Genomic DNA, 11,505 nt, shown 5'->3' with positions numbered 1-11,505 from the left:
GAGGGGAGATGGTTCATTTCTCCTTGTTTTAAGGTCCAAGGATTTGGATCAGTGTTCACCAAGGAATTGGTGGAGAAGTCTCTCAAGGCTACCCAGGGAAGGGTTATAGTACTTGGGAGGGAAAGATTTTGGGGGAGAAGACAGAGTTTCTCAAATGACTCAAATATTTAGGTGGTGGTAGCATACTGATCTAAGCTGGTAGTTAAACTTAGGGGTTCTCATGCAGGTCCCCACATCTGTACCCTAAAGTTCAGAGTGGGGGTGAAACCTATGACAGATTCAGACGATGAAAACGAACATGTGTCGGCCCACACTGCTTTCGATCATTATTGAGCAGAACCAATCATCAGCAGGGACGCATGTCCTCTGGAATGGTGGTTAAAGCATGAAGAGATATATGAATCTTTAGCGAATCTGGCATGAAAATATCTTGCAACGCCAGCTACAAGAGTTCCAAGAGAACGCCTGTTCTCACTTTCAGGTGACATTGTAAACAAGAAACGGTCAGCAATATCGCCTGCAAATGTCAACAAACTTGTTTGTCTGAGCGATTGGCTGAACAAGAAGTAGGACTGAGTGGACTTGTAGGCTCTAAAGTTTTACAGTATTATATTTTTGAATGCGGTTATTTTTGTACATTATTCTACATGTGTAAGTTCAATTGTCATGATAAAGAGATTGCATTACAGTACTTGTATGAGATGAATTGAAAAATAATATTTCTTTTAATTTATTACAGCATAAATATTTGTAATAAAAATAATAAAAATAGTGAGCACTTTACACTTTGTGTTCTGTGTTGTAATTGAAATCAATATATTTGAAAATGTAGAAAACATCATTTTTAAAAAATAAATGGTATTCTATTAGTTTTTAACAGTGCGATTAATCACACTAATAATTGTGATTATTTTTTTTAATTGCTTGGCAGCCCTACTTATTAAATATCATCTAGTCTCCTGTTCTTTTTCTTTTTAGGAAGGAAAGTTCAAAACTCCTCGGACCTGCTCAGTACATTATGTCAGCTGTCAATGACACCAAACTCAAATTTGCAGTGTTCCTTCTCACTGGGATACCTGGGCAGGAAGACGTCCATCTCTGGATCTCTATCCCCTTCTGCTTAATGTATGTTATTTCGATAGTAGGAAATTCAATCATTCTGTTCATTATAAAAACAGATCCAAGCCTCCATGAGCCCATGTACATTTTCCTTTCCATGTTGGCTGTCACAGACCTTGGCTTATCAATATCCACCATGCCGACGACACTGGGTATGTTCTTATTTAACTCAAGGGAGATCAGCCTCAGTGCCTGTTTTGCCCAACTGTTCTTCATCCACTCATTTGCATTCACTGAATCCTCCGTGCTGTTGTTGATGGCCTATGACCGCTTTCTCGCGATCTGTATGCCATTGAGATATGCTTCCATCTTAACCCCGTCAAGAATAGCCAAGATGGGACTGGTGTTTGTGCTAAGAGGGGTGGCTGTAGTATTCCCACTCCCCTTTCTCCTAAAACACTACCGATACTGTCAAGCCAATGTCCTCTCCCATTCCTACTGCCTAAACCAGGAGGTCATGAAGACGGCTTGTTCAGATATCACAGTCAGCAGCATCTATGGCTTGTTTGTTACAGTCTCCACAGTGGGGCTGGACTCGCTGCTCATCCTCCTCTCTTACGTGATGATCCTCAAAACAGTGCTGAGCATTGCATCCCATGCGGAGCGCCTCAGAGCCCTGAGCACCTGCATCTCCCACCTCTGCGCTTTCCTGCTCTTCTACATGCCAATGGTCGGCTTGTCTGTCATACACAGATTCGTGAAGAACTCTTCTCCCTTGCTTGTGATTCTCATTGGCTACCTCTACCTAGTGATCTCACCCGTGATGAACCCAATCGTGTACAGCGTGAAAAGCAAACACCTTCGTGCGAGGATCATCAGGGTGTTTGTGAAGTGAAGAGTCACCACCCGGGTCCAGTGCTGGTGACATGGGAGATGAAAAATATGAGCCAGCTATTACATCCTGGACCCTTAAATCAAGACAACATGAGCTATTGATCTCCACTATGTAGAGAAAGGTTCTGACAGAATCTAAGGCCTGGAGCAGTGGAAGAGGGGCTGGTGAGGGAGGACTGTGAACTGGGGGAAGGAGACCAAGGGTGGCAGAGCCTGTGTTATAGAAAAGACTGAATTAATGTGACCCCACAAAGGGGGCTCTTGTTTTAAGTATCCCAGACTGAGCGTAAGTCATTGCAAGGACCTTAGAGGGAAGGGCATGGTGGCTGCAGGGCTACCTCAGGCCACAAGGGGGCACTCTGGGGCAGTCCCCATCGGCAGTGACTTGGCCAGAATATGCTGTGCTCTTGGAAGCCTGTCTAACTTAGCTTGTAGTGATATGTGAGATAGATGAGTGTAGACGTGTGACAGCTGCCTGTTATTTTAAAACCATTTTCTCCAATGCTTTGCGCTGTTTGCTAATAAAACTATTAGATTTAAGGAGGCTGGGGGTGACTGTGTAGCTCTGGTCACAAGCACCCGAAGGAAAGCGACTGAGGTGTCCAGTCAGATATGCTTGGTGATATGCGTTTAGCATACATGAGGTTTTGTTCCCAGCTCGAAGAGTGGGACAATTGAGAGACTTCCCCCAAGGCAGGAAATGACCCGGTTTAGAGCGTAAAGAGACCATATATCCTGGTTTTATTGTGACAATCCAGATTCTTCTTGGCCAGTGTCTATTCTTGTTGAGTGCCTATCAGCATTCAGAGTAGCAACTTGTTCAAGTTGCATCCAAGATAATGATACACTCAAGACAGTGATTCATGGAGTCATAGAATTTAAGGCCAGATGGACCCATTAGATCATGTAGTCCAGAGGTTCTCAAACTGGGGGGTGGGCCCACCTGGGGGGTGCGGAATGTATACGGGGGTGAGGGATGAGAAACTTTAGGGAAAAAACCTTTCTGTGCACAACCCACTGCAATGAATAACTAGACCAGCTGATTCCTCCAGACAGATCTGGTCCTCAGATTCACTGTGCTTTTGAGTCTAGGCGGTGCTGTGCATTTTGATGGTGTTCTGTTAAGCTTGCTTAGCATTATGCAATGACATTACCATCTGTACGTGGATCTGTTTGCTACGGCGTGGTGTGCACATTTCATTCTAAGCGGGGACCACAGTCACAGTTTAGCTTTATCTCTGATTCCAATGGATCATTGGTTCATTCGTGCAACATTAAAATAAAACTCAAGTGAAAAACAAAGAAGCCGAACCTGATTCAGTTTGAGCCCTTCCCCCACATATATCATTATATGTATTTGTGTGGCAGGTGAGGGGGCATAAACTCTTACAGACACAAAGAAGGGGCCGGGGTGTGATCAAATAAGTTTGAGGAACCACTGATCTAATCTGACCTCCTGTGTAGCACAGGCTGCAGAATTTTACCCAGTTACTGCCGTATTGAGCCCAATGACTTGTGTTTGACCAACACATCACTTTTGTTCCTCTAAAGCGTGTCTTCCAGGAAGGCATCCAGGCTTGGTTTGGAGGTATCAGGAAAATTCCTCACCTTCCTTGGGAGTTTATTCCACTGGTTAAGCACCCTTGCTATTAAATATATGTGCCTCATTTCCAAATTTAATTTGTATGGCTTCAGTTTCCTGCCATTGGTTCTTGTTATACCTTTCTCTCTTAGATTAAAGAGACCGTTAGTAGCTGGTATTTCATCCCTGTGAAAGTGCTTGTCCACGGTCATCAAATCAGCTCTCAATCTTCCCTACGTCTACTCACTGCACCCCTGTTTATTCAGCAAACGGTAAGTTGGAAACGACAGAGGAGGAGAAAGACCTGGGTGTATTAGTCAGTCCCAGGATGACTGTGAGCCACCGATGTGATGCGGCTGTGAACAAGGCAGATGAGATCCTAGAATGTATCAGGTGAGATAGGGAACTATTAATATCCTTATACAAGGCACTGGTGAGACCTCCTCTGGCAAACTGTGTAAAATTCTGGTCAATCGTATTCCAGAAAGATGAATTCAGACTGGAACAGGTGCGGAGAAGGGCTCCTAGCATAGTCAGGGCAATGGAGGGCTTGGCTTATGAGGAGACTAAAGAACGTGGTTGGTTTAGCCTAAAACAACACAGGCTGATCTGGGATTTGATTGCTCTATAAATATGCCAGTGGTGGGCGGTAAAAGTCAGGGAGGGAGACGAGCTCCTGAAGCTAAAGGCCAGTGTTGGCAAAAGAACAAATGGGGATCAACTGGTCAGCAGCAAACTGAGTCTGGGAAGGAGAAGGAGGTTTCTGACCATCCGAGCAGGGAGGTTCTGGAACAGCCTCCCAACAGGAGCAGTGGGGATTGGGGGGGGGGGGGAACAACTGAGCTTTTAAGATGGAGCTGTGACCCTGTATGGAATCTGGGGGACACTTTAGGATATTACGAATACCAATGTTGTGTAATTGCAATGAGTTATGCCAGATATGCCATGTAAGATATCTGCAAAAATGTTATAATTTGCCAGATATTATAATCTTGTTTATATGTTTGTATCATGTTTGTATTATGAGTTATAGATATGTATGTATGTATTTCAAACTTGTGCTATGCTTCTTGGTGACATAGCCTGCTTGATGGCCCATCAGTTATACAACTGACCCATTGAGAGAAGGCAGATACACCATATGACTCAGCAAGGCATGCAGGGGCGTGCCTATGGATAGAAAAGGCTTCCAAGCCATGTACTGGGCAGCTTGTGTTTGAAACAAAGGAAGCACAGGCCACATGGCAAGAGACTATAAAAGGCAGCTGCATCTTCTCCATTTTGTCTTCAGTCCTGCTTCTTACCTCTGGAGGACCTTTGCTACAAACTGAAGCTCTGAACAAAGGATTGAATGACCCATCCAAACTGTGGATGTGATCCAGAGGGACTTTCAAGGCAGCAAACTCACCAATACTGCAGGAACCTGATATATGGCTGTAAGAGGGTCCGGACTCACCCCTGTAGCACCTCCTGCTGGTCATCCAGGGAATTAGCTCACCAGCCTCTGGAGCGTCCTCTGCAGGCCGGTGATCCGCCTTGTCCTCTGCACTGGCCCCCGTGTCCCTCCCAGGACCCCGGTGCCCCTCTTACTGGGATGCTTCCCCTGGCAGTACCCCACAGATCTGGGTCTCCCCTCCCTGGAGAACCCCCACCCACCATCCCCACCTTGCCTCAGTACTAGGCCACTGCCAGTCACCAACTAGCCCCCGCTCCCTGGGCAGACTGCAGTATAGGCCACTCATCACTGGCAAGGGGGGTTTGGACCTGCTGCCTTGGCCTAGCCCTGAGCTGCCCTCTGCAACCCCCAGTACCTGTTGGCCTAGTACTAAGCCACAGCCTGGGGCTATCCAGGCTGGAGCTCCCCAGCTCCTCAGCCTTTCCCCAGCCCTGCTCCACTCAGCTTCCCTGTGTCTAGCTCCCTACACCCAGGCCCTTCTCTCTCTGAAGGCAGAGAGAGATTCTTGAGCTCCTGGCTCCCAGCCTCTTTATACCGGCCATCTGGGCTCTGATTAGGGTGTGGCCCAGCTGCAGCCACTTCCCCCAATCAGCCAGGGTTTTACCTTGCCCTGCCCCAGCCCTCTGTAGGGCTTTTCCAACCTCTCAGGGCAGGAGCTGGTGCCCACTTCCCAGAACCTAATATGTACAATGGCCTTTGAAGTCTTTGTATGTATTTGACTGTTTTAGCATTTAACATCTCTCTTCTTGTCCTTTCTTTTTTCTTTATAATAAACCTTTAGTTTTAGACACTAAAGGACTGTCCGGCAGTGTGGTATTTTGGGTAAGATCCAAACCTGGAAAGATGGCTGACCGTGTGAGCAGAGTTGTTTAAATAACTTCTCACTGTACTGGACCTAGGTGCTGATTGGGAGCCAGAGAACTGGAATGCAATGAAGGGGGCTGTGTGAGTCGTTGGGAAGTTTAACTTCAGTGTTACCCACCAGTCTTGGGAGCATCTGCTCTCCCTTTTGCAGCCTGCCCTGACCTTGGCATTTCCAGTGAGGGCTGCCCCGGGCACACTGTGTCACAGGAGCGTGACAGGTTTATGCACCTGATGATAAGCCAGGATCGCCTCTGATAGCAGGGGACTGGGCTCAGGGATGCAGGACGTCCATTCCAGTGTCCCTATGGGCCACCTTCACCCATTTTCCATCACACTGAGAGTGCATGTGGAGTTGCTTGTCCACTATGACCTGGCTCCATGCCCAGGCCTATGGATTTGTCCCTCAATAGATTCAGAAGAAAGCATGACTCAGCGTTATCATCTGGAAAAGGAATTGTTCTTGAGTTCCTGTTTAGTGATGTCACAGGAGTTTAATTCCCTGAGTTTCAGGTAATCTCAGCATGCTGAGCTGCCAGCTGCTCCCTCCCCAACCCCTAGCCCCAGAGAGGAAGGATGGTTCAGGGGTTAAAGTGCTGGCCTGGGATTCAGAAGAACTGGCTTCAGTTCCAGGCTCTTCCACAGACTTCATCTGTGACCTTGGGCAACTCACTTAGTCCCTCCATGCCTCAGCAACATGTATTTTAATACGGCTCAATGTAGAGGTTTACATCTAGGAACAAGGGGTGCAGGCCATCCTTACCGGATGGGGGACCCGATCCTGGGAAGCAGTGACTCTGAAAAAGACTTGGGGGTCATAATCGGCTGAACATGAGCTCCCAGTGTGGCACTACTGATGAGAAAGCTAGAGCAATCCGGGATGTTCAACCAGGGAAATCTCAAGCAGGAGCAGGGAGGTTATTTTACCTCTGTCTTTGGCCCTGGTGCGACCACTGCTGGGATTCTGTGTCCAGTTCTGGTGGCTACAGTTCAAGAAGGATGATGATGAATTGTAGAGGGGTCAGAGAAGAGCCCAGAGAATGATTAAATGCTTAGAAAACCTGCCTCATAGTAATAGACTCACGGATCTCAATCTATTTAGCTTAACGAAGAGAAGGTTAAGGGATGACTTCATCGCAGTCTGTAAGTACTTGAATGGGGAACAAAAGTTTAACAATGGGCCCTTCGGTCTAGCAGAGAATGTTATAACAGGATCCAATGGTTGGAAGCTGAAGCTAGATAAATTCAGACTGGAAATAAGGTGGAATTTTTTGGACAATGAGGGTAATTAACCATTGGAACAATTTACCAAGGGCCGTGGTAGATTTTCCAGCACTGACAATTGTTAAATCAAGGCAGGATGTAGTTCTAACAGCTCTGCTCTAGGAGTTATTGTGGGGGAGGTCTCTGGCCTGTGCTATACAGGGGGTCAGACTAGATGATCACAATGGTGCCTTCTGGTCTTGGGATCTGCCCAGTGGTATTAGTAGCACGATCCTGCTGCACAGGATGTTGTACTGATAACATGTTACAGATTGTGAGGCGCTCAGACGTTGCAATAACTGGGGCCAGAGCTAAGTGCCTCAGAGAGATTTCAGCTCTGTGTGCCTCATAAGGGTGATTTGGGGCACTGGGTGGAGAACCTGAACTCCTGCCCCACCCAGCTGAAGTAACTGATGTGCTGGGACTACCTCTGAGCCCGTTTTCCCTGGCAGCTTGGGACTTCAGTACCCTGCCTTGTTGAGCCAGACACACTAGCCTGCTGCAAACCCAGACCCAGGTCTGAACCACATCCCCCAAAGCTTAACTGAAAACAGATACCCAGTTTCCAATGGGGTCCAAACCCCAAATAAATCTGTTTTACTCTGTATAAAGCATATACAGTGTAAACTTATAAGTTGTTCGCCCTTTATAACACTGATAGAGAGATATGCACAGCTGTTTGCTACCCAGGAATTAATTACTTGCTCTGGGTTAATTAATAACTAAAAAGTGATTGTATTAAATATAAAAAGTAGGATTTAAGTGGTTCCAAGTAATAACAGAAGAATGAAGTAAGTTACCAAGCAAAATAAAATAAAACATGCAAGTCTAAGCCTAATACAGTAGGAAACTAAATGCAGGTAAATATCACCCTCAGAGATCTTCTAATAAGCTTCTTTTACAGACTAGACTTCCTTCTTGTCTGGGTCCAGCAATAACTTACACCCCCATAGATACTGTCCATTGTTTCAGTTTCTTTCAGGCATCTCTTTGGGGTTGAGAGGGTATCTTTTGAGCCTGCTGAAGACAAAAAGGAGGGTGTTTTTCACTGCCTTTTATATTCTCTTTCTTGTGCAACATCCCAGCCACAAGATGGGGTCTCTAGCCACCGGCGCAAGTCACATGTGTATGAAAGATTCGGCTTTTTGCAGGCCAACACCATTGTTTACATGTTAGTTTGAATGTTCCCAGGAAAGCTCAGATGTGGATTGGTGTCTCCCAAAGTCCATTGTTAGTTAAGTATTCCCAATTACTTGAATAACCCCTTCACACTATATTGACCAAATCTGTCTTATATGTTTCTTACAGCAAACACTCATAACTTCAGATATAAAAATGATAAATGCATACAAATAGGATGAATATATTCAGTTGATAATAACCTTTGCAAAGATATGTTACATGGCATATCTAGCATAGAACATATTCCAGGTATGTCATATTAACACTCATAAGCATATTTCTATAAAGCATTATGGGGTGCAATGTCACACCATCAGAACAATGCAGCGACCTGTTTGCTAAGCAGCATAGGTGGTGTTGAGCAACCAACAGCTGTGATCTGAGATCTGATCTAGCTGCCCATCTGCTTCTGGGTGGAATTTAAGGTATTGGTATTGATCTATGTAGGACCTGGAAGCTACGAAATCATCTGTCTTTCTCTCTCTCCCCAGGCGATATTCTCCTTGTGATCGGAAGGAGTTCTTGAGTTGGAGCCCCCACTGTATAAAAGTCGAAGGGTTTTCAACTTGACTTTGGAATCCAAATGCCCCCTCTGTTGCAAAGGAACTGGAACAAGGCTGGCCCACTGCCTCCAGACCTTGGAGATAGGTCTCATTCCTAGACAGGCACCCAAACTGCAAAATACATGGGTACTAATCAGCACTCTCAGGAGAGAGAGAGCGACGGCAAGAGAGGGCATTATTACTCATTTTGTTAGTCAGCCAATCAATGATTAGAAGCTATGCCGTGTGGGCTTATATGACCAATCGCTCACCAAATCCTTTTGGCTAACAAATGCACTTGCAGATTGGTTTCCAAACAAACAAAAGGGTTCACTCTGCCTAAGAAGTGTGTGGAATTAGGTACTCACTTCACCTGCAAGAATGGGCTCTCAGTAGAAAGACGAAACCATACAGATCTAACATTCTCTGGATAACCGGGGAGGGCTACAAAGGACCACAGCAATGGACATATGACAGTGATGACTTCAATGGGTCTTTCTACCAAATCTGTTATATTTCAACCACAAGTTATTGGGGTTGAGGCAGGAATTGCTAGATGTAATTCAACAACCTGTTACACAGGAGGTTAGTTTAGATCATTACGTCACTTCTAGCCTTTTAATCTATGAAGATGAGGATGGCAGACTGTGCGGAACAGATTAAACAGAAGGCTTCATGGTACGCAGATTTCATTAATGAAGGGCATATTAAGGAAGGATTTCAACAAATAAGTAAATATTAATAACAATTATTTACAATTAAGAGCAAGGTAAAAATGCTGAAAAATTATATTTTATTATGGTGACATCAATAGTGAAGCCATAGTTAAAGATGAGTAAAGTTTTGCCCTTAGAGCAAGGATTCAACTTCTGTATCTATGAAAAATATGGTGTAGCCTCAGCCAACACTGTAACACTTACTATCTGAGTGCAGAATGAGTTTTCAGAGAATTTACAAGTCAACCTGCTAAGTAGTTTAGGAATGAATGCATGTAGTCTTCCTCCCTTAAAACTCCTTCTTCCTTATATGTATTCCACTGAACAACTTAATTCCCTGTATAAAATAGGATACACTTTTTTCATGAACAAGAAGCTTTAAGGGTACAGGACTGCAGTTTTGCTAATTGGGATTTTTTGGGGCGAACAATACAATATTTCCTTTTGGCGGGCTGTGACCATGGTCGCTGAAGGGGATATACCGAGAATGCTCAATTAGGGCAAACTGCAAGGAATAGGGCAGACAATTCCCAAAACTGATGGCTTATTCTTATAAATGATGCACAAAACAGTAACCAAACAGCTTCTATAATACCTTACTGGATACCAAGAAGTCAAAATACAGTTCTCTTTAATCAGTCTAGCCTTTGGTTCCCTCCGAGACAGCCAAGTCCATCTAGTGAGGGTTATTTAAAATCTCATTCACCATCTGTAAAGTTCTACCACTCTCAAGAGATTAGACACATTACACACCAGGTCAAAAAAAACACTTACAGCCAATTCTTATTCACTAATCTAAGCTTTATTTAAAAGGAAAAGGAAGAGAGTTATTGTGTTAAAAGATCATTATACATACACATATGAATCCAGTTCATACGTCAGTTTCAAAGCGGAGATGGTGAGGCTGCCTATTTGTAGAAATCCTTCTGGAATTAATGGAAAAAGTCATAGTCCAATAGGCAGTCCATATGCAGAGGTTTTTTTTCAAATTCTTCCATAAGAATTGCAGGGCTAATGCAGAAGTCCTCCATCTTGTCACTTGAATTTCCCCTGACAAAGTTTAAGCAGATCTGAGATAGTAAGGATCAGGCCCCAAAGTCCCTTTATAACTGAAGTTCAGCTGATTAGCCTCTTGTCCACAAATGACCACAGAGGACCTTCCTTGCACGAAGAATAGGTAATGTGCATTGTTGCTTTGAAAAAAATCTCTATTTCCTATGTATACACTGATAACTATTAGCATTGATTAGCATAAGGCAATTAACCATTCAAGAGATTCACAGGTAGTTTATTACAAACTTCAAAGAGAAATAAAAACAATAATATTATTACACCATAAGTTTCATCTAAATGTTTATATCCCCTTTTGACCTCTGAATCAAGAGAATAGGTAATGAAACATTACTTATAGGAACTGAAATTTAGCACCTACAAGCTAATTTGGTCACATTTTTGAACTTCTAATAACATATAGGTAAACCCAGAGAAATACAATTTGTATCTACTTCTGATTCTCTAACAATACAGGCCTATATTTCAAGAACTCTAGTTTTTTTACCATGGCTTTGCTAGCTATCTACAAGGAATGGCCCTGTTTACCATTTCAATACTTTTCTATGTCCTTAACGGTTGCTTTTAGTTCAACTGGACTGCTGGTTGCTTAACCAAGGGCAAGAGATAGCTCAGTGGTTTGAGCATTGGTTTGCTCAACACAGCGTTATGAGCTCAATCCTTGAGGGGGGCACTTAGAGAGCTGGGGTAAAATCAGTACTTGATCCTGCTAATGAAGGCAGGGGGCTGGACTTGATGATCTTTCTAGGTCCCTTCCAGTTCTAGGAGATAGAATATCTCCATTAATTTTTTTTTAAATCCTCGCTGGCTCAGCGTGACAGAGGCATTTGGACACCATGGGGCATATTGTTCCTAGATATACAAATTAGACAGACCAAA

General features: G+C 44.2%; 1 protein-coding gene across 1 annotated transcript; it reads left to right on the top strand.

Moving 5' to 3' along the window:
- The first annotated feature begins 1,018 nt into the window (after window positions 1-1,018).
- Window positions 1,019-1,954, top strand: LOC103307188 (olfactory receptor 51G2-like). The gene has a single exon (XM_008177619.2). The coding sequence runs from the start codon at window positions 1,019-1,021 to the stop codon at window positions 1,952-1,954; it is 936 nt and encodes a 311-aa protein (XP_008175841.2).
- Window positions 1,955-11,505: the final 9,551 nt, after the last annotated feature.

The sequence above is a fragment of the Chrysemys picta genome, unplaced genomic scaffold, assembly GCF_011386835.1.
Source record: "Chrysemys picta bellii isolate R12L10 unplaced genomic scaffold, ASM1138683v2 scaf117, whole genome shotgun sequence".
Classification (NCBI taxonomy): Eukaryota; Metazoa; Chordata; order Testudines; family Emydidae; genus Chrysemys; species Chrysemys picta.
The sequence above is the reverse complement of the archived record's forward strand: the minus strand, read 5'-3'. Positions and strand labels throughout refer to the sequence as shown.